The sequence below is a fragment of the Anser anser genome (genome assembly GCF_964211835.1).
Source record: "Anser anser genome assembly, chromosome: 12".
Lineage (NCBI taxonomy): Eukaryota > Metazoa > Chordata > Aves > Anseriformes > Anatidae > Anser > Anser anser.
In genome coordinates this window covers 6,903,525-6,927,653 of record NC_139733.1, presented here as the reverse complement: position 1 = coordinate 6,927,653, position 24,129 = coordinate 6,903,525, and the positions used below count along the sequence as shown (strand labels likewise).

At 38.6% G+C, this 24,129-nt stretch overlaps 1 protein-coding gene and 1 long non-coding RNA gene across 28 annotated transcripts in view; one reads left to right on the top strand and one right to left on the bottom strand.

Moving 5' to 3' along the window:
• ATP2B2 (ATPase plasma membrane Ca2+ transporting 2) overlaps positions 1 to 24,129 on the top strand; it is a 413,900-nt gene that overhangs the window by 215,365 nt on the left and 174,406 nt on the right. For 26 of the 27 annotated variants that reach the window (XM_083796485.1, XM_083796487.1, XM_083796480.1 and 23 more), the window contains one exon: positions 21,928 to 22,410. In XM_083796485.1, the coding sequence (XP_083652611.1) occupies positions 22,212 to 22,410 (199 nt within the window). In that variant the 5' untranslated portion in view covers positions 21,928 to 22,211. Of the gene's footprint in view, positions 1 to 11,359; positions 11,779 to 21,927; positions 22,411 to 24,129 lie in introns of those variants that run through there. The other variant, XM_083796495.1, reaches the window with a different exon arrangement.
• On the bottom strand, positions 8,092 to 21,920 carry LOC310880559. The gene is made up of 2 exons (XR_014571757.1): positions 12,393 to 21,920; positions 8,092 to 11,366 (listed from the first exon to the last, which is right to left on the bottom strand). It is a non-coding gene; the product is annotated as an uncharacterized lncRNA (long non-coding RNA).

Sequence of the window (24,129 nt, the reverse complement as noted above, 5' to 3'; positions counted from 1 at the left end):
CAGCTGAGGTGGAGGAATGATTTTGCTTAAGCGTTGGAGCCTATATGCCATGGTAAAAGCATCTGTGGAACAATTTGTAAGGTATTTAATGTAAAAATCAACTGAAAAGAGTGTTGTCTTTTTTCTTTATTAATTAAATAGGGAACATTTCAATGATAACGCATCGTGAATTAAGACCTACACTTCTTACTGGTGCTAAAGGCATTTGTAAGTGTTGTAAAATCCATATGCATCATAACAGAAAATTTGTTTCAGACTGCCTTGGAAAGCTATTCAGTCATTGCTTCTGAAACTTCTTTTTGGTGACTGTAAATTGCTCAAATTCAGTCAATTTCAAAGACTACTGCACTGCCCTATTATTTCATCAGAATATACATTTTTGGTTAACATATATTGTAAACTTTAAAATGCTGTAAGTGTTCCCAAATCATTATACACATGGACATCTGCATCCTTTGTAACAAAGGTATTTGTGTTGTTTACTGGTTCTGTTTCCTGAAACTGTCTAGGCAAGCTACAATGATGTTTGCATTTGGACAACAACGCTTGTGCCTGGCAAGTTTTGACAACATATAGGCATCTGAGGAGCAGAGGTGAGGATGTTTTTACAACCTAAGACAGCAGGGGAAAGCCATGCGACAAAGCAGTATCCAACAGGTTTTCTTTCATCTGACTTCCAGGGTGAAGGCCTGTATCAATACCAGCCTTTCCTTATTTTTTTTCACTGTGTCACAATTATTTGGAAAAGGTTTAAGAGTTTCTCCTACTCTCTTTAAACACTTTGATGCCTTCTTCATTCTCTGGTTTTCCTCTTGTCTTCTCTGCCGTGCCACATGATATGATAGCAGTGCCTCTCAGAGTCCTTGGTTTGTCTTTTCCACAAACTGCATCTCTGGGATGCGACAGAGTTGCATCACTCCCACTGCCCAACTGCTGAGTATGAGATAATCCTGTAGACATTTAAGAACTAAATTAACGTTCTTTCCCATGCAGAGAGATGCCACCACTCGCTATGTGTGCCGCCACCTGCCTCCGTGTTGTTTTTTCTGGATGTGTGCCTATATTATTTTGATAAAACATCACAGAGACTCTGACTTCATGCAGAAGTTCTCTCTGTTAATACTGTACCTCCACCGAAGTGCTGTTGATTTTGCACTTTTTTTTTTCCCTCCACTTTATGTGATTCTCATCTACCTCATCGTACATATTCAGATCTAGCCCCAGCATTGCCCTCCTGGATCAATTTCAATCTTTGAAAATTTGGTTGAGTTAACAATCTCTGAATGCTGCTCCAATTTGCATTTGTCTGTATATGCCTTTACCATTTTTCATAGTGTTTCTATGAAACAAAAGCATAGATGAGTAAAACTAAAAATCTGATAGTGTCTTACATTGACAGTAAACCTTTATGTTTGGTTTTAGGTATTTCATTCTCTTGTATGCTATAAAACCTGCATTACAGCAGAAATCAGTATTGCTTTCAGTATTTTGGGGAATATTGTGACCTGCTAAAGAAATCAAATAGATTTTTTTTTCCCTGGCATTCAAAAATAGTTATTTTTTAACAAGGTTGTCTGGTCAGCATTATGAGTGGAAATTTCTAAACATGTCAGACTCCTTCCTTGATGGGAGTTAAGTCCCTTAATTACAATATCTTGTGGCAAAAGAATCTCTCTTATGTGTCTAATCCTATATGTAAGATATGTTGTTAATCTCTGTTTGCAACATCTGACCTTGAGGTTCAAGTGTGTTTGTGAAAATACACTCTAGGTTTATTTTTTTGATCAAATGAATGTGCTTCATTATAAGCAGATTTTTTTTTCCAGTGCCAGTTATGAAAATTTAGTTTGGTTTCCACTGACTTTTGGCAAGTTCTGTCCATCCTCTTCATTTACTCTCGGTGGCATTTTATTAACAACGGCACTGTATAAGCAACAAAAGCAATTTGGTCTGTCAGGTCACACAAATGCTATCTCAATGATGCTTGAGCCAAAATCTGGGCGTTGAACCCCGTAATAACCATCAGCGCACTCGCACGCTACCTTCTTCCTTTATAGGGAACTTGTGAAGGTGCAGCTGGAGTGTTGTGTCCAGGCTCTGCCTCCCCAGGACAGAACAGATGCCCAACAAGCCCAAGGGCTGTCCAGTGGAGGGTCACCAAGGTAGGGAGCAGGCAAGCAGCTGGGTGAGCTGCAGTTCAGGCTGGAGAAGAGATAGCTTAAGGATCTCTTAAGAGGATGTGGGGCAATGAATACAAGTTGGAGAAATTCTGGTTAAATTCTGGTTAAGATCTTTCTCACCACAGGGTGGTCCAACATGGGAACAGGTCCAAGGGGGAGTCTCGTGTTCAGAGTTGGCCCTGTTTTGAGCAGGGAGGTGGACTAGCTGACCTCCAGAGGTCCCTTCCAACTCAGCCTATCCTATGCCTTTGTGATGAAGGAAAGAAAATGAAAAAGGAAAAAAAAAGGTGTTTGACTGAAAATTAAGTTTCAAACTAGAAATGCGTGGAAGTCTGTGCTGGCATTCTCCTGAGTCACATGCAGCTCTTAATTGGATGGGACCTCTGTGAGGGTTGTGCTGTGGTGTCAGTGGGTCCTCAGGTACTCTTGGAACACAGATTCACAACAGCAGTTCATGCTTAACAGTTACGGGAGGTAATTGTTCAGTTTGACAGACTTGCCATCCTTTTTGATGTTTTTTTTATAACTTTACATGACAGGTTCGTGATTTGCTCTTTTCCTCTTCAATTGCTTCCAGCAAGTGGAATTCATATAGGTAAGAGAGGAATGTGCAGAAATAAGAGAAGAGGAAGGAAAGCAGTATGCTCTTGTCTTTTCTAGGGAATTCCAAATACGTTAGTGGTGCAGTGCCCAAACTCCTCCATTTTAGAAATAAGTATGGAGCTGCTTACAAAAGTCACAAGTGACCTGTCCCAAATTTCTAGATGCGTTTTATATTATATTATGTTGAAGTTAATGTAATAAGGAAAAAATGTTGTCTGAATCTTGACTGCTTAAGTCTGTGTACTTCTTGCTATGCAAGAAATTTGACACTTATTTCTGCAGTGTTATTACAGAGCTTCTTAATTAATGTCTATGTTGTTAAAGCAACCTTCCTGGAAGTGTTGCATTAGGTGAATTGTGCTGCAGTGGGATTAATGAGGGATGCACAATAAAATAGTAAACGATATATATGGTAATAATCTTGATAATGCCCTGTATCTGAGGGTGAACTGCAGAAAAAGATGAAAATGAGCTATGATAAAATGTATTCTTAATTAATATGAACGTGGTACTTCTAAAATGCAAGGCAGGCTGTTAAGGCTACAGGGACAAACAGTGGGAGGTAACTACTTCTCCCTCCCTTGTTAAAGGAAAATCGTTAGAGTAAGTCTCCATTATGATTCTGTGGCCTTACAGATGTCTCGCTTGGCTCTTCAGAGGCCTTAGTGGACAGGATCAGCTGGCAGGTGGAGGAGGAGATCAGCCAGCCCAGACTAGGTCTGGGTGGGAGCAGAGTGCAGGTTGGTTCCGGAGCTGCTGGTCTGAGAGTCAAGAGACCTCCATCCTACTGCCAGGGGTCTATCTCACTGGCAGACTGAGATGCTCCTTCAGCCAGGAGGTTTCCAAGACTTTCAGGATATAATTGTTTAAGGGAATTTCAGCTGACTAAAGCCTGAAATATTTGCACTGTGCATTAGCGGCAGTTGCTGACTTACCTTCCTGTTAAGGATCTGTGATTCCCTATGTTGGGGTTATGCTTTCAGTCTTTCAGTACAGCTCCTTTCATTACAGCTGTAGCATTTGCAGATGTACCTTATATAATGGCACTTCCTTCTGTAAAAGTTGAAAAGCATAAAACACTGCAACACTGTTGTTCTTGCTATATATGTAATTTGATTTTGAAATGTTGACCTTTATTTAAAGAACTATTTCTGTAGTTTTCCCTTTCAAGATTTTATTCTGATACTGGATTCCTAGGTACGAATGTTGACTGTCATTCTTATGCCTAAAGCATAAGCTAAGATGTTACAGAACACTTGTTTGCAAATGGAAGTTTTCTTGATGCAAAGCACTGCTAAACAAATCACCTCTCGTCTAAAAGCATCTTGTAAAAAAATGTGGAAAGTTAATTCTGGGAGAGAATTTTAACCAATAAGAGTCAGTTCCCTGTAAGCATCGCTCTGAGACTATAATTCAAGAAGGTAATCTGTGAGGTTCAAACAGGGATTTGTGGATAAGACACAGAGGGTCATGATCATCAGTAATGCTGAGTGCATTATTTAGGGTGGCATAAGAAATAAAAATATTGTAGAGGTAAGATGTAGAACGAGAGTTTGAAACATGTCTACATCAGCAAGTCAGATGGTGCATTAGAAGCAGATCAATAGCTTGAAGCAATCAATGCTGAGGCCCCTGTTGGTATGCAAGCTTGGGGTTTCACTTCAGACTAGATTCAGCCTGAGCCTTTGGACTGAAAGTGCTCCCCACGTGTGACTGGAAGCTTTCCAAAGACCTGTAATTGTTTCAGATCTGTGTGTGTTGAATGTTTTTGGTGTGAACCTGGAGTGGGACTTTCACTTTGTTTCCTCCAAAACGAGTTTAGTTCATGAGCACCAAAGCTGCTCTGCAAGCTGGAAAAAAAAAACAAAAAAAAACAAAAAAAACACACACAAAAAGGGGTATTTGTAGAAGTTGGTTCAAAACTGCAGTGTTGCTCAAAATCCATTTGTTAAATAAATTTATCAAAATGAACTACATTGGGTTAAATCCTTTGCCTTTGAAGTGGATGGTAAGGCTCCAGCTGATGTAAATGAGAGCAGAATTGGGACAGCAGTGATCACTTATGGGAAATCAAAATCTAGGATAGCGAAAAGGTGAAGATCAACTTTGCACAAATACAGAAATAGTTTGAGTGTAATTCCACTGATGACACCTGTGTGCTTTAGTAGGAGTCACATGGCTCAATTGTAGGGCAAATGTCACTTAAATCATTGTACTAAATTTTAAGCCCAAGGCAGTGCTTGTCAGCTGGCAGGATGCAGCTGTAGTGCAGCTCTAGCTGCAGCACAGCATTTCTGCCTCTGTGCATTTTGCATATACCTGCAAAATGTTACAGGTAGTGGCCCATTTTATAAACCCTTTTGCTCCAGCAACATGGCGCTCCTTGTGTTGTTGTTCAGAACTTCTTGGCAACTTGTGGGTGAGGTCAAATTATTCAAAAGGAAATACCTTCCAATTTGTAGTACTGAGATATGAAATAGCTTAATTGAAAGTGGAACGAAAGACTTCAAACAAATTGATACATCAGCAATATTACTCTACTTCTTTGCATGCCATCTGTGATAATGGTGTTCCGATCTCTAGAGGATGCTCTCTGTCATGTGCATATCTGTTTTTTTTCCTGTATTGTGAATAGCAATGCTGGTACAAAGAAATGTGGTTTTGCTAGCCAGTCCTGTGGTGCAGAGGACTTTAAATCTTATTCAGTCACTGATTTGTTCATTATTTGCTTTTCCTGTGTTTGGACAGAGTCTTTCTAATCTGTCCAGGAATAGCAGACATGTAGAAGTTGTATATCACTGGCGTCAAAGAAAAAAGGCTGTTTAAGGAGTTTTCTGTGTCTGTGCTGGGTTTTCAGTCTGGTGCAGGAGTTGTCTTATGCAATAAAAGTCTAGCTCTGGTTATAATGTGACTCTGGGAAAAAAATCTGTCAAAAGCAATGACAAATTCACCAGCCTTGCTTATGCAATTAAAATGGCAACTTATCTTTGTGTGATTCATGTTTGTTCCTTTCGAAGCAGTGAGCTGTTCTGAAAAGCAAAAGCTCATGTCTTTTGGTCCTCTGGCTTCTCTGCGTCTCTGATTTGGGTTCCTCTTTATACTGATAAAACCCCGGGGATGTTTTAATCATAAGAGAATAAGCGCTTGGCAATTCTGGCATGACTTCCTGTCTCTCTGAACTGCATCCTCAATTATATTAATCTGACTGTTGCCTATTTAAGCATCGTACTACATCTGAATGACAGTGGGGTAAACAGATTCAGCAAATAAGCTGTCGTTCTTGTGTGCTCGCAAGTGGCAGATCAGGTCAACCAAAGAAACAGATAAACAGGAGCATACACAGATTTTCTTGTGTCAGTGCCTTTGACTGTGATGTAAATGAGGAGCATGAGTACACAGAGTGCTACAAGAATGTTTTTCAGTCTGTTAAAATGAGGTGTACATGCTTTTGGAAGACATAGGAAGACAGTAGGGAATTGCACGTTTGAAAAATTGTGATGTTTCAATACTACATTTACATTATTACTACTTCTGTTTATTACTATTTCTGTAATTCCTTGCCGGTCATTTGAGTTGCTGTTACAGAAATGGAAATATCTTGTATATTCTTTGTATGTCTACAGATCTAGACTCCCAAGTGCTACAAATAATTTTTGAAAATGGGAACATATGTTTTTTTGAAAATGGCTATGCTAGAACTTGGTAAGTTTTGTTCCTATGAGAAATTACGAAAAACAAGATAAACATCAGGTTATTAAGGAATACATCTGACAAAGTATTTTTTGTTCATTTCCAAAGAAGGCAAAACAGCAGACATGCAAACATATGTGAATAAAGCTATGCTTATTTTAAATACTCACTTATAAAAGCTTTACATTGATTTACCAGCTTTAAATACCTGTAGAGTGAGTTGGTTGGTGTCTTGTTTAATCCCCATCTTGGCTGAGTTGCTCACCGAAATCAAGAACTGACTAGATACTTATTTTGTGATAGCATGTGGGTTAGGTGTACGCAAATCAGAGACCTGGGTAATCTTTTGATTAGTCTTGTTAATTTTCTGAGATAACCTTATATTTTTATTTTTAGAGGTGAATACCATTTAAACACACAAAGCTTGTTGGTGCACTGACAACAATTTCCTTTTGTTATTCTAGAGATTGTGCTGAGTACTGCCCCTCCTATATTTCTGGTTTGAAAAACAGATTGAGAGACTGCTTAAAATTATTAGAAGTATGGTAATTTTAATTCTCTGATGTGTGAATTACTTCTGATGGGTCCATTAAACATCAAGAAAAACAAATCTTTTGTCAGGTGGTGCGAATTTGCTTCTCTTGAATGTATGTGGGACTTGACTAGAATAAAAACTTTGGAAATGACTGGAATACCTTTTTTGTTTACTTGCAGATCTCAGGTATTAAATCAGTGCAGGGGGTTTGAGTTCAACAGTGTTCTGAGGTCTGTCATGGAAATCCCAATATTTAAGACTCGCTTGTGTTAAATTGTTATACCTCGTAAACAATATGCTATAGATGGGATTAATAATTTTGCTGAGTTTAGCTGTGTTACAGGCATGTTCAACACTAGCATGTATCTTTGCAGAACTTGTGAGAAAATAGGGGTAATTCCTTGTTACCATTTCTACCTGTAGAAGGAGAGATTTAATTTTATTAGTCCATTTGTAAATGTATCCACATCTATGATGATGGATGCATTTATTTTGGAAATCCTTTACTTGTCAAATATTTATGGATTTGGTGTCATACTAAGAGACTTCACTTTCTAGTAAATCTGTAATGATCATTAGTGATAGGGAGTTTGAAAAGTTTAGCTGACAGGGAGGATGCAGAGATTTATCAGAACCATTTTGGTTTAGAATTGGGAATTGGAAGTATTGTATTAACTGATCTTTCTGTAGTGACTTGTATCCCTGGAAGAAGTAGGAGCCCAACAAATCAATAAAGCTGTGCACCCTGGTACTAGATGAAGCTTAAAAACTGGGAGTAATCAATCTATATTATCATTTTATGGGGATATTTCTTCCAAATGTCTCGAGATACTTTTTCCAAAAATTCCATTTTAGGCATTTATTGATACTCTGGTAGGAAATGAAGGCAAGACTTGATTTCATTTTCAAATAATCACTTTCTAGTCAAAAGCCAGAACAGTCTGTGTTGACTCACTTTTGTAGACGTATAACCAACAGACTACACATTTCTTTGCAGAAACTGTTTTTAGATAAGAAAGGTAAAGAATTAAAATATGCTAAAAATATGCTAAATCTATTAAGATCTCAGTATCCCTAGAGTAATTCTATTTACAAGAACAGTTGTTGGTTTTATTTTTTTAATTTTCAGATCTGGTTGGAATCGGAAGTTTAAGGTATCATTTTCGATGAATGTATAATTAACAGCAGTTAAACTAATTTACACAAAATGTTTAAATCTCAAATCATTAATGGTGCATGTTGGCTGGGTATTTCGTAGAAACTATTACACATAAATTGCATCCCCAACATGAAAGGATGGTGTTTGGTCAAAAGTATTTGTGAAATTTGCATAGGATTTTTAGAAATTGGAATCTTTCATAAAATGGTAGTGCCTATAGTCGTCTGATGCAAAAAAAATAGGGGGGTTGTGTTCAGCCCCCTGCTTGTTTTATTTTATTTGAAAAAATTACATAAATGCAAATTGACCTAATGCCAACAGTATATAAAAGTGACAAATTAATTGCCATTTTTTATCAATTTTTATTTTTTTTAATTTTAATTTTTCATTTTTAAGTCCAGGTCTCAACACAATATCCATAAAGTTGGCAGCTGCTTTATGTTTGCAAAAAACATAGTGGTCAGATTCCAAAATAGGAGATTTTTCTGAGAATGCTCTCTGTCAGCCTCTTGCAAATACACCTTTTCAACTCAGTTGTCTCTCCTTGTCCCCATCACGGTGGTTAAGAGATGAGGAGGGAGTTGTTCCCAAAACAGACAAGTAATTTGCTGGAAATAGATTTTGGATCAACACATTTGATTACAAGGAGAAATCAAGCTGCGCTAGTGCACTTTGTGCAACACAGGTCTATGTTCTCTGCAAGAGACATGGTTAAAATCAGCAAACAATCATGCTCTGTAGCAGCTGAGACATCCAGATGGTCTCAGTTTATCCCTCATTAAAACACATTTCAGTGTTCCAATCTTTAGATAAAGATAGGCTTGAATAGCTGTGGCAAGGCCCATATCCTAAAAGAAAGGTCACAATCATTTTATTTAGACAGTTACAGAAAATACATCTCAAAGCAGGCCACTGCCTTGGTTGTTGTATCAGTTTGCACACTGTTAAGCTAGGCAGGTCAGAGAGATCTGTGGAAAAGCCCAGATGCTGGCAATTTCTGCGCTGTTTATGTACAAGGGTCTATTGCCTGTTTTCCACTGGTGGAAGTAGACACCAAAGAGCAGTCACCAACCCTTCTTCCTCTGCATGTACGAGAGCTCTCCCGTTCTGGTGATAGCCCAGGACTTGACATGACTGATTTAATTCCTCGCAAGTGAAAGCAGCACTGCAGTACGATGGTAAAACATGCACCTTGTGTTGATGGTACTCCAGCAGGCCTGAGAGAGGCGTTACTCCTCCTTGTAAATGGCTTTGTCTGTACCTTGTCTTCCTGCCCTTGAAGGAGGACAAAGAAGAAAAGAAGCTGGAGCAGCCTGGTCCACATGTCAGATGGCCACAGTGTGCCATGATACTCATCTCTGACTTTTCTGGCTTTCCTCATCAGCCAGGGAGGTAATGAGGACCCCACGTGAGCTGCAATTTGAGTATCTGCTGAAGGGCTTTGCTGGATAGGAGTCTGTGTATCCTTTACCTAATTATGTCATTAATGAATATATTATCCAGTGATGACCTGCAAGACAGTTGTTGAGAGTACTCACAACCTACATGGAAACTCTTAAACTATTTATTTGCTGTATTTTGATAACTCCCTGTTACTGCTCTGTAGCCCCAGCAAAATGCTTATGTAGAATTATACTTCAGGTATTGAAAGAAAATTCACATATCTTGCTCTTTCCCTTGATTTTTCCCATATATGCAGATAGCTAATGTAGTTTAAGAGATGCAGAGTGGGAAGATTAATCTCTCTTCCTCCTTGCAGCCCCTGAAGAAGTTACAGCATTATAGTTTCAAAAGAGAACGTTTTATTTTTAAGTTGCTATTAATAGAACAGAAAATTAAAAGCTCATCATGGTTAGGATGAGATCCCGATTGAACTTGACAAGGAAGAAGATATTTAATAAAAGTACCAGGCATGATGATGGCTTTAAAATAAATCTGTGTGTTAATAGCTAAATTGTGAGGTGATAATCTGATGGTCTATTTAAAAACGTGCAGGAGGAGGAGGATTTGTAGGAGGATTTTTAGCATGACCCCATAGATAATGTGCGGTTGTTCGTATGTCCTGTCCTACTACTTATATTTTTTAGCTAATTGTATGATTTTAAGGTTGGGCAGCAGCGTTCTACATGGCTGTGATCACTTTTTATCCATCAATTGATGTCTGCTGCTGTTTTATCAGCTTATTTTTCTGAGCCACCAGCTAGGATAATGTGCTTCAGGGAAAATTATACCCTACATCAGTGGTTTTGTTACAGCATGTTGTACATTATTGGTAATTTGAATGCACCAAGATAAAAATAGAAAGGTTAAGTAGTTTTCCAAATGTTGCTGCTGTGAAGCAGAAAAAGAGTAGTGTCTGTACCGTATACAGTTTTGAGGGAAGAATGTTTTTTTTTTTTCTTTTCCTTTCAAAACCACTTGCTAAAATTAATGCTTTCCTTGAAGCTGAATGTAAGGAAGAGTTTGCTTCTGAATTTTTGCTCCCAACTCTATTTATTCTCTCTGATCAGTTTTTAGGATTAATGACCCTGTTGTGTGTCAGGTTCTGTACGCACATGCATGTCCAGAAAGTGCCATCCCCTAGGCCAGGTGTGGTTTCTGCCGGTTCGGAGGAGCCGCAGTCAGGTGGCAATGATTGCCCTCTGCAGACGTCTCCTCAATCTGTCAGCCCCAATGCAGTGGTTTTCGTTTCCTCCTTTATTTTTCTTCCACCGGTGTTAAATGTTTCTCCTTTTTTTCTCAGCTGTTCTCAAGAGAAAGGAGCAATGCCATTTTTCTGGCTGTACATATATATTATTTCTGTAAAACTAATTTGTCATTTATTTTCCAAAATGGCATTTTGATTCTCTGTGTAAGAATAATCTGTGCAGAGAGTATTTAGCAAAAAAATTGTATTATGATGGAGTTGACTGATACACTTTTAATCCTTGGTGAATGCCCTATTTAAAATCACTGCAGAACATCACTGTGTGTCTTTCAGCTAATGCCCACTGAGATTTAAAACCTCCTTTTTGGATGCTCTCTTTTGCTCTCTTTCTTAAGAGTGACCTTGGCTGACAGTTCCTATTGTGCAACGAGTCCTTGCGGGGATTTTTTTTTTCCTCTTGTCCTTTCACATGGCTTTATGTGGTGCTGACTTCTCTCTCCAGTAGCTCTGCTTCTATTTTGTTGTGGTTAAGATGTTCATAGTTACAAATTGCTGTGGAGAACAAATGTTTAGATTTGATTTTCTTATTGATTACAAATTCCTTTGATGTGAGATTCTGTCTTTATGTCAACACTTCCCTTTCTTCTCCCCTGTTAAAGAGCCAAATAATCACATCTCGTTTTCATGTCAGGTGATAGAAATAAGCACGCAAATGACTCTCGGCCTTGTTTTCAGACGGGGGGATGGACTGGGGGCTTACTCAGTCTTTTCCAGCTCTATTGTCTGTGCTCCTAAAGAACTGGGAAAGGAGTCTAGCCAAATCTTGCTTTTAGTTGTAGTTTATTGTTCTAATTTTATTTTACCTGCAAAATCTGTGTGTGCTCAAGGCTGAGGACATTTGCATTTGAATCTTGGAATTCAAAGCTGTCAAGGTTTGGATCTGTGTTCAGAAGCAACCTGAAAGGTAATTTCCCCTTTTTAAAGAGAAATTTTATGTGACTGTAAAAATTATTTCTGTGGATTTTTTTTTTTGGAGTACAATAGAAACATCTTATTGAAGAAAGATAGCTTTTGCCATCAAACTTGTTTTCTATAAGATGTAGCATAGCTAAAGGATTATTTTTCTCATACTTGTGTAATTATGCATTGAGAGTTCAGTGGCAGGAAGGAGATTTAAACAGTTTCTAAGTTTATTAGGGACCTAATTCTAATACGTGTACTAGGACTGATAAAATCCTGGTAGCCTCATTTTCCAGTAATTCAGAACCTTTTAAAGTTAGATCTTAAATTTGTTATCCTTTCACAAGCTGTCCTTGAATTCTGAGGATGGATATAAGAGCAATCTGAAATTTAAGGAAAGTTTTTATAACTTTCTGTGTGTGTGTGTGTAGTTTTTACTCATCAGTGGTCTACTGCTGGGAAGTAGTGGCATCATGTTTGAGTGGTACGTGATCGGAGTAGAGCAGTTGGTCACTGTGACTGGCATCTATGGGATCTCTGAGTCCCGTTCAATGATATGTGATGTCTAAAATAAGCTATTTACATAAAAAGCCCGCCTACCAAAAGGAAAATACTCACGGTGGCTGATGTTCTTGTACTGCATGTAACACTTCCACGGTTCTAGCCAAAGAAGTGGAAATGGTCTCTTGCCTTCAAGTATGCAGGGAACAAAAAAAAGTCTGCCTCCAGTGGTCCTTATAGCACCAAACACAGCTGTTAATTATAATTTGGTCTCTCTGCTCACATTTTAAAGAACTGTATCCAATGTCAAGAACAAAACAGACAGATATTATATAAAAAATTTCTTTTGTCACTTTGAAAGAGAAAGGTACTAAATTGTTTTTACTGTAAACAAAAGTAATGTATATATTTGTTCAGAAAAATGGATTATAGTGTGCATTTTGCTCTTCTAGCCACTGTAAGAAGAGGGCATATGAAAAAACGTGTGTTCCAGTTCTCCTCACACACGCACGCATATATATATATATATATGTTCACTCTTTAAATAACAATGTATTTATAACAACTGTTTTTTAACAACCAGTTGATTTTTTTTATTTTTTTTTCTGTTCTTCATTATTCTGTTTGTAGTTTGTTTGCATGGAAGCTGGTTTTTGTGAATCTCATTCATGATCACAGGTGCCACACTAAAAACTTTGGTTTTATAAATGGCTTTTATGGCTTTATATCTTTACTCGATAGTGTTATAAGATATCTCTGATAAGTAACCAAGGGGGGAGAAGATAAGGCTGCAGATGCAGGCTGCGGGATAAGTTTGATGGGTTTTAGTTTATTTATTTTTTTCTGGGCCAGCTGTTTCCCACAGAGATCTGAATCATACTCCAGCATTTCATTTGCTGTAAAGTCATCTGCCAACTTCTGACTGACAGTAATGATGTCTGACTTCAGCTGCCACTATGATTTCTTGTACTCCACACTGGCTGGCCCTGCTGCTAGCAAAAGGATTTTTTTTTTCTTGAGTAACACTTGAAAAGTGTTAACACCCCCAAAAAAGTATTAAAACCCCAAAAAATGTTTTTCTCCATTGCTATTGGTTTTGAAGTCACTCAGGTAAAATATTTTATATATAAGGCTGAAATAAAGTGTGACTGGCTAAATACAGCAATCTGATTCTGTTTTGGCAAGGTCGTGCTGCGACTCTCCTATCTTTTGGCTATGGTCTGTTAATGTGCTTGGATTCTTTCTTTTGAAGAGTGATGTGGCCAACTGTAGTCAACCAAGCCTTTTCGCTGCTCATTTATGTGATGTATGCTGACAGAAGAAGAGGAAAAAACAGCATAGCAAATCCCCCTTTTTTTTTTTTTTTTGGTTCTTTTTGGTTTCCTGAGTAGTTTCCCTTCAGTTGCTATGTAGAATTGGAAACGTTTTTGTTAGGATTGAGTGTCGCATCTGACCATGGTATAGTAGTTTGGAATTAAATGTTAAAATCTGAAAGGTCTTTTGTATAAATAAGTGTTTGGATTTAATCTTGTATGTGGATTGTATGTGTTGCAAACTATTTCCACGAGGTTCCAGAAGAAACTCTGTTAATTCCTAAGCAATCATCCATACCAGGAAAGCTGCTATTTAAACAGATGTAAAATAGCTGTCAATGGGACTTTCACATGCTGGATGTAACTCCTGTCTTTCCTTTAATAAGCACTAACTTTTCATCAGGTACAGAAAACCATTGACATATCACAACCTTTCTGCTGACATCTGTTCAGATTTTATTCTGGTTTTGTCGTTGCAGTTTGAGCTGATGTAAAGAAATGCCAATTGACCAAGCAAGATTTGGTTTGGGCCCTATAACCTCCTGAGTCCAGAACAGGACATGACAAAACACCCTTTGCTGCAGCTGGCTGATCACGGTTTTCCTCAGTTTTTAGTTTCTGTTATCCTGTGGGTCCATCCCTTATGAAAAATGATTGCTTTTTAGTAAAAGTAATCAATCAAAATTATATCATATGTGACACTAATGAGTGCTGCTTCCTGGGATGCATGAATGTGCTTTTCTTGCTTCCAACTAAAGCAAGAAACCTTAATTTATTTCCAGCTTATTTAAAAATAAAATATATTTCTGCATTTGAGACTACAGTTATGACAAAATGCTGACCAGTACTGGAAATATTTCTGTCCCCTCTTAAAAACTCTCCAAACAAGTTGTAGGTTGGTGCAGCCCTGAGGTGGGCGTCCAGAGGGTCGGCGTGTGCTGGCAGGGGGGTGGCTGTTGGACTCGGTCCTCTGGAGCCTACAGGCTGAAGGACAGTGGGTAGGAACGATAAAAGACTAAGATTAAAAGACTGAAGGATGATTTGGTCATGTGCAAGATTTGGTTTATTACTCTCAGTTTTTAAGATTAAAAAGTCTCTAAAACGTTGCTCAAAAGTTTGAGAAAGGAATGTAAAATGAGGTTCAGATGTTACCGGGGACAGCAGCGGTTTTTACCATAGTACTTGACCTAGTCTTAAGGTATGAAGATTAGATAGGGAGGCCATTTAATCAGCTATTGTTTTCAGTGCGTTTGATTTTGATATTTTTTCCAGATCTCTGTTATTTAATGATAGTCTGAATATGCTTAGCTTTTTGTCCAGCTGTATTTTAGATTAAATTGATAATATAGTTTGGAAGCTGGACTTCTTTGGAGAAACTGTGCTGTGTTAGTTTCTGTACAAATCAACGCAGCTATAGATGAAAACATGCATTTTCTAAAGCTTACGGAGGTGTAGAATGGGTCTTTGGAGTTGTACTTCTGGCACTGAACAAAGAGTAGGAATGCGTGTTGTGCAGGAAGACAGTGAATAAAGGAAACCCAATAACTGCTTTGCAATGTGGAATTAGAGCCTTGGGGGAGAATAAATAGCTAATGAAAAATAACCTTTAATTTTATCACTGAAAGCAAATAAAATAAATCCCCGCTAGTATCAGCAAGAAACAAGAGAGGGTGCTTAAACCTGTGGCCAGTACAGACTTTACTAGAAAACCTCTTTGCATAGGAAATTATTTTCCCTCATTAAGCACCACTAATGACGTGTAGGGCTCTACACCAGTGGGAGCACTGGCTGATGGTTAGTCCTCTGGTCCCATACAGCAGTGCCTGAGGTCAGCAGGTGTTGATGGTGTTGCATAGCCGCGCCAGGAGTATTTTGCCACTCAGCCTAGTGCTCAGTGATAAGGGATAATAAACATGGTTCCTTCTTGCAGTCTGTCTGCTACCAGCATTCATAAACAGTGAAATTCTGGCGTCAGTGAAGGAAGGATTTCATCTGCAGGGTCTGATCCAATCCCCCAGAAGTCGTTGATAGAGTAATTTCATTGACTTTAATGGGACTGAATTGATTCCTTTAATAGTATTTTTCTTCCTGTCAGTAGTTCATTTGGCTTTGCTGCAACCATTTACATGAGTAATGGCAGAAAACAGACTTTGTGTCAAATTGTAGACTGAATAACTGCACGCTATAACACGGCACAAGAGGTAGTTTTATTTCACAATTGTTTTAACTTTCCTTTAGCATATTGGTACAGCATGGAAAAAAAAATCAGCAAATTTTTGTGAGCATTTGATTCTGCTTGGTAAAGGTCCTAAGTAAATAGACTTATTGTTTAACTGAAACTAATGACCTTTTGTGCTCCTTTAAATAAAGATTTATTTTGTGACTGTGTCTCTTTTGCCTTCAAATAATCAGCAGTATCATGCAGTAGACAGGAAATCATTTTTCTTTATCCTACCTGATAGCAACATTTGTACAAACTTACTGGAGGCATGGATTCATACTGAAAGGACTGAAGTAATTTAGGGGCTGTAATGATATTTGTTAGATAGTTGTCTGGGATTTAAAAAGGCTCTTTTATTTATTTATTTAACTTTGTTGTCATTATGTCATATTAGCAGGGGAACTCTAAATGAAGCATTGTAGAAGAGATTCCAATGTTTTGTAGTTGGAACATACAAATGTCTGTCAGTCCTGGATGTTCATTGTGAATGAGTTATTTACCACTTTTCTTAAATTAATGCAACATGAAATTCTTTAGCGATTAAGTTAGGATATTTTCAGACAGCACTTAACTGCAAAGTTCAATTCCTTTCTTCATCTTCTCCTTGCTTGCGGATCTTAAACAAAAAATTCACACTTTTGAAGGTGTCAGCCTGCTTTTATTCAAATAATAGTTTCCCTTAGGTTCTGCTGCATCTTGTGCATTCCTGATAATTAAATTTCAGAATCACTTTTTAAGAGAGTATGGGTTTGAGCATGTTTGGGTGCATTTGAATAGCTTCATTGGCTGCTTGGATAAACAAGCCATTTCTCATTCTTGTCTGTGAAGATTATTTTCACAAATAGATGAGCATTTTGCCTTTGACATATGAGAAGAGCAATAAATTGTAAGAGGTGATGCAACTGGGCAACAGCTGGATTTACTTCACTCACCTGGAGACTTGTGTGGAGCAGGGTAGGGTTTTCTTTCTCAGCTCTTTCCAGCTTGCAGAGGGTTGCCATTGAGTCTTGCATCTTCCTCAGCACGGTGTCTGCCTGTTGCTGGCTTTATCCAGCTCATGCTGCACATCGAGGTCTGAGGAACTCTAAGTCTTGAAAAAACTCAGCCCATTTTGCTTAGATTCCAGGGAAAATTCCCTTAATTCTGCTTCCAATTCTGTTTTATCAAGGGATGATATCTCTACTAGAATGGGTATTGATAAATCTGACTAAATACCTAGCACTCAGTAAAATGTGACATATCCAGCATTTTCTTCTTCTTGCTTTGGGGGGTCTCTGCATGTCCCAAGGGAGCAACTAGCATCATATCTTTAGCCAAATAATAATCCTAGAGTGACAGTAATGCCACAAATTACAGGCTGGGAACTGCTACCCCCCTCGGTATCATTTGGGGGGAACCAGATCAGTATGCCTTCTTCCCAACTGCACGATGAGTGAATGGCACCTTGATTTGCTGATCTCTCTGCCCTGGCTTGTTCCTCTGCCAACCCATGAAGAAGTGATTACTTCTTCATCCTTCCTCCTGTAAGTGCAGGTAATTCCTTCATCATCAATTCTTTTAGATCAGTCAGTATATCCTTAAATTAAAAATTTAGAGAAAACAGACCAATTATGAATGTAGCCTGAATTTTTGGAGTTGTCATGAAATCTGTGTTTTGCCCAGACCTTCAAGGACTGTGAAATGCAGGTTTTGTGATTCTAATCTCGTGAAACTAAAGAGTTGGTTTGTTACTTTACTACTATTTTTTCTGCTAATAAACATCCAAATGAAATCAGATATCAGACTACATGGTGGTGATATCTGCTTAGAAATCATTCTAATACTCTGTAAAAATATTTACAAGCTTCCAAGATGAGACCTTTCCTGATTAGAGAAATCAAAGTATAGTTTTCCCAGAAGGCCTGCAGTTAGTTCATCCAAATTGCTTCTGTTTTAATTGGCATGCATTTCCTTTAAGCAGCTAGAAGATGAAAAATATTTGACTTGGGCTCTACAGGAAGGGAAGCCTGTTTCCCAAGATGCAGGCACCTGGGAGAAGAGGGGAGATTGTAGTTTGTAGTGCACTTGTACAACAAAAATCCACAACATCTTGGAAAATAACTCATAACAAGGTAACAACTTGTATTCTGACCACTTAATGAGAAAAATAAGTGTAGTATTTTACTCAGGCTTTCTAGAATGTGAAGTCTTTTGGTACCTGAAATGCATGTAGGTGGGAAGCTATTTTATTTTTTTTTCATTTTTTCACAGTTTTTTCCAAACTATGCTTTAGGAAAGTTTTTACCTAAATTTCTTGTTCCTAAAGCTTGTTTCAGAAGCATTGGTAAGAAAAAAGAAAGAACCACGTGACTGGCAACATTACATTGTCTGTGAAATTAGTTTTTCAGTGACTGGAGGTTTTTATTTCTCTCTTGTTGAAACCAGCCCTCCATAGAGAAGATCTCTACATCTCATTGCCATTGGGAATGGTGAGACCAAATACACACAACTGGGGAGGAAATGACTGTGTGCTAGAATGATATCAAAGGCTGTGCTCCCTGACTTCTGGGAGGTGGCTCTATGTGGCCTGGGATGCAATTGCTTATAAATGAGTGCCATTGAAGCACACTGTAGATGATGGTCTTTGGGTTTGAAGAGATTGAGTGGGCCTTGGGCTACAGGTTGAGAGGTTTTCTCGTGGAGGCTCTGAGGGAACATAGGTCTCCTCTGAGCAAGAAAGAAGATGCCCTTGCGCTCCCTGGTTACTTCCCACCTCCAGTGCACTTTCTGCTACTGAAACATGCAGCTTGCTTGAACTTACTGCTGTCCGGCGTCGGAGATGTCATTCCCATTTCGTTCCCCGTGCAGCTTTGACAATAGTGGGGTGGATTAGTTTCAAGTGGCATTGGATGTCTTTTTGTGAACTACTTATGCAGACTTGCCCTATAACCAGTGCAAGTAGGCACCCTTGGCAGGAAATTCAATTCACCTAATTTAGACATCTCTGTTAGAAAGAGATCAGACTCAGTTTAGAAGTGCCTGTTTCTCTTTGCAGTGTGTCTGGATCTGTACCTCCTCTGAGGCAAAATAACAGCTGTCTGTTATTTAATCTGAGTTGAATCAGTGAGGGTTTTTCTGTGGTACTATTCCTGAATAATGTGAGTTGTTCTTTTTGATTGAAAATGTACAGGTATCACCTGATTGTTTTAAATCAGTGTTGGTAGTTCACCTGTACTTTATTCACATCTTGAAAATATCAAGGTTTTGGGAGGGCTTTGTAAAATAATTCCCTCACGTTCTCCCTGCCAAACAGAAGACCCTATCTAAACCTGGTGCAATAGTTGGATTTCTTGTAGAAGAGATTGCAAATTTCACTCACTTGTAGTTTTTTTTAATCTATTCTGATGACGTAAATCCTGTAGCCCAACTGATGGGGGAGTATTGCCATATACCAGTCTCAATTTTCTATTTCTCAGCTTTTGTTATAAGAATATTAACCACTCAGTGGCCATGTGGTTGTGTCAGTTATGTTTACCTGGTATGCAATCTGGCAAGGTTCCTGGACTTCTCATAAGAGAGATTCAAGGATCGAATGAAGCTGGCATATCTCGTTCCACAGGATTAGAGAAGTGCATTATCAGTGAATAATGTTAGTCATGCTTTGTGCTTTCTATATATTTCCATCTGCCATTCAAAAATGTGAGATGGTGTTTCCCTGGTGCCATAGCATTAGGTGAATCATGAAGAGCAGAAACTCCAAGGGATTTGTTATTAAAGCACTGAAGGAAGCACAACCTTCATATTTGTTGTTTATTGATTAATATTTAATTGAAAGCAATATAAAAAATTAAGCAGGCAAATGACTCAAGCACATGCTAAAAAGCACCATCAACATGTTGCTGTGGCTGGCAAATAACAAATGGAATTTCTAGGAATAGAAGCAAAAAATATTAATATATAGTGATGGCACAGTGAGTCAAAGAAGATGCTTTGCTTGAGAGTGGTGGACTCATCCTACAGAAAAACAGTGCAGAAAACATCTTTGACACCAAGTTCAGTACGGTTTACATCACTGATGAAATCACCAAGGGGTTCTTATCAGAAAAAGGTAATCATCGTCTTTTTGCTGTGTTGTTCATTTTCTTTTAGTAGAGGAGGATCTGGAAAAAATAACGTAGCACCAATAAAGCCCTATAAGTTTTCTGTTAGGTGAACGGTGTATTGTGTTTTGTTGCTGCTTTCTTTGAGTGTTGTGGTTGTTTTAGACAGTGTTCAAGATCTTTAAGTGTACTTATCTTTGGAATGGATTGTGTTTTGTTTAATTTTAATTATTTATTTTTCCTGCCCACTGGAAATACATAGCAGTCCGTCACTTTAGTTATTATTGATGCCACCTTTTGTCGAAATATTTTCCTGGGTTTTCTTTGTTATGAAAAAATCTTTTTGCTCTAAGTTATTCTTTCTGCATGCTATATGTAAGAAGTTACCCTGAAATTAACTGTTACTGTAAACACTGTCTGGCATGCAAACGTGGAAAGCTGAGTGCTGTTGGTAGGGCAGGATATCTCCCCCTTCCTCTTCCTTGGTAAATAAAGGCCCCTTTTTATTACCGTTTCCAGTTTTTCTTTATTGCTCACTGTAAGCCACGCTTTGTGCTGAAATTCTTCTCTTCTTGTGAACTTGAAAAGCAATATGTGAAATGAAAGCTGGCAGTAGTTCGTAGCACTAGAATATCTGGCAATAAATAGGATGGGTGGAAGAAGCATGTAGCAGTTGACTGCTATTTCAACTGCATTCCATAATATCGTAATGAAACTTTGGCCTTTGTTCCCCCCCGAAATCTTAGGAATGTTGAGTTGTTATCCGTAAATGAGAGGAGGGAAGAGGTTCAGTTTGTCTCCCTGAAGAAGGTGAACTAGTCGTCTCCAAAGCAGACAATGTATTTGTAGGCAACAAGGCCTTAGTGAATGCAGCAGGTTTGATCATTCTCCCATGCAGAGCGATGGCAAGGGCGTTAGTTCGGTGGAAATACCAAGCCTGTGTGTTACGGTATGTGGGCAGGAGATCTCAATTGCTGCACAAATGTAATACTGGGGCTTGAAACACTTTGGGATCCTCTATATGTGCACATGATGTGTACTGCAGTAGCTAGAAAGTTCAAAATGTGGCAGGTTCATCTGCCACTGGGCTGGTGGTGTGCTCTTTTAGAGACCTTTTTAATCACAAGCAAAATAGGCCGAGGCCTGTAGATTAGACAGTGCGCAGGCACTAACCCACTTGAGGCAAAAAAGAAACCTTTAATCGCTGTGAAAACTCTGTGCCAAGTGTAATAGCTGCTTTCAGCAGTATTTAAACCTACTTCATTAGAATATGGGAAGAGGAGACATGTTTTAAAGGCTGGTTTTAGCAAGTAATCAGCTGTCTCCCAGATGGTCCAAATGTGACTTCTCAGGCCCAGGCCCGCCCCGAGCTGCGCTGGCAGGTGTGTGTCAGGGGGGAGCAGCCCGACTGCCCCCAGCTCTGGCCCTTCAGGCCAAGATGCTCAAGTATTTTTTTTTTCCCTTTCCTGGGCTGCGTTTACACCCGCAGAAGGCAAGGCTGCAAGATGTAATGTATGCAAATGTATTCTGACTTCATGCGGCTCTAGTTTTTCCACCAGTTTTACCATCCTTGTGCGGGAAAACACTTTTGCTGTAACCCGTTATTAAAGCTAATGGTTTAACTGTTTTTTGTTACTCTGTAGCCTTTAAGAGAGTGTGTTCTTGTGGGATGAAGGATTGCAGTGGCCATATGAACCAGAGTACACACTCAAGGTGCATCCAGCATGTGGGACTAATCACTTTCTTATTAATATTTATGAACCATCTCATTTAGCAGGTGCTCTTGGGACTTGATTAAAGTAAGCAACGCTGCCATTGGTGCTTCAGGTGTAGAGAGCTTTATCTGGTGAGAGCTAGTGGTATCCTTGTCGATGCTCGCTTTGACCACCTGCAGCATTTTACAGGAGATCTGTACAGTGTTTCTCCATAGCTGTTCTTAAATGACAAGTCAAATTGCAATGATAGAATGAATTTGAAATCATCCTTGTAAAGCAGCAGTGCTCACTCTTCTAATGAGTGCCTTCTGTTTGTTCCCAAAGGTCCAGAGGAAGAAATGATCATGTAGATTCTACGGCCTGGGTGCTGCATAATGGGAAGTGGTGAATGGAGTGGAGCTGGTCTGCAGCCTTGAAAGCAGCCAGTCTGTGGACCACCAGTCAGCCAGGGACACTTTGCACGCCAGAGGCATTCTCCACACCGCTCACTGGACACGCTGGATTCTTTCTAATTGCTTAGGTTGGGATACGAGATTCCTTTCCTTCAATTTTTAAACAATTTTAAGCTTGTATCAATTATAACGAGTGGAGCAATATAATCAGCAACAATGGGTGACATGACAAATAGCGATTTTTATTCCAAGAACCAAAGAAATGAGGCCAACCATGCAGGAGAATTTGGGTGCACACTGCAAGAACTGCGCTCCCTCATGGAACTTCGAGGAACAGAAGCAGTAGTAAAAATTAAAGAGACATATGGGGAAACAGAGGGGCTCTGCAGACATCTGAAGACATCACCAACAGAAGGTAAGCATATTTCCCTTCAGTTAAATCTGGGGGCTTTGCATAAATGCTCTCCAGAGAGTGAAAGAAAGGCTTCATTTAAAGCCTTATCACAGTTCTTATGGTGCTGTCATTATTCCCCAACAACAAATAAACAAAAATTCTTCAGGGAAAGAAGAAGAAAGCAGTCACCCATTTGTCTAGCTACAGCTATAGCTAGCAAGAGAATAGAAGGACCTGTTTATTCAAACAGGTAAATGCATTATTTCTTTAAAATGCAGGCAAAAACATCAGCACCTGTTTCATGGCATTATAATGACACTCTAACTTCTACATTTTGGGGGTAAGAAGATGCATACTAATTGCTTCAAAAGTTTCTAGGTATTTAGACCTCTTGAGAATATGAAATGAATGATTGAGATACATGTTGTATTACTTTTTAGATCAATATGTAGTATATATTTTGTGGTTACTAATTTTGACTTGCTCTATCACTATAGATAATTTTGATCATTACCAACATGTTACTTTGTCAATGTTTTAATTAGTTGGGCTTTTTATATTTGTAATTATGCTCCTTACTTGTGTTTAATAATACCATTCATAATTTCTCAGTATCTATTCTTCTAAGTGCCTCTGGCGTTCTTTACCTGGTCAGCAATCATTCTGTCTAGTTTTTTAAAATCATTGTTGTATTTTCACCTCCAAAGAATATTAATGTTTTTGGAAGTTATACAGTCTTTAAATCTATGATATTTATCTTGTTTTGTAAAGTAGTCAAGGTGTTAATTTTAAATTATTTTTCAAGAAGATAGAAATGTTAGCTTTGTTTCATCCTCTCCGTTTTAAAAATCAATCATTTAGTTACTTTGTCTGTTTAAATGCTTTAGAGTCTTGATATGTTGGTGTAACCATAAACATGTCCATTGTAGGGTCACATAATGTCACTATAAATTACAGTAGTTGGAGAGTCCCAAGGAGCAGCTACCAATGCCTAATCTTCATATAAAGATTAAAAGTTTCTTTATGGCTCTATCCTTGTTCTTATACAACGTCAGAGTTCTTAGAGGTTAGAAACTACAATGCTGTGAACAGTACCTTTTCAGCAAAGGATTATTAAACTAATTTTGTATTAAAATGAGCAGCAAAGCTCCAATAGTGACTTAGTATTCATGCATCACCTTGTATTCTAACTAGTGGCAAGTGGAACCTTTTATAATTCAACATCCATTTTCTAGTCTTGGCCAAATACCTTGTCCTGCCCGGAGATCGCTTTCTGTGGCAGGAGTGAGGCAGGAAAAAGGGTCTGTGCCCCCTGTCTGGGATTTCCAGATGTCCATAAGCCTTGCAGAGAGCAGCCTAACAGCTGTTGCCCACCAGGTAATCAGCTCCTCAGGGAATATGCAATGATTCTGACACATCCATGATGCATCTGGGGAATTCCAGACACAAGTGCAGGATCCCTACATTTACATGGTGGAATAAACACAGATTTAAAAATATCCCATTTGGGATTCAGCACCTTCAATATCCCTCAGTGGGTTATAAAATGCTGAAGGTGAAGTCTCAGTTCGGGTGTGCCAAGAGCACTTCAGTGAAGTTTTGCCAACTTATTCCAATGGTTATCTGGTCAATGTGAACTTCAAAGGAAAAGTTAATTGCATTATCTGTTCAATTTGTGACATCAGGGAAACTTAATTCCTCATATCGGAACAGAGCGTATGGCTCCAACTAGTGTGGCAT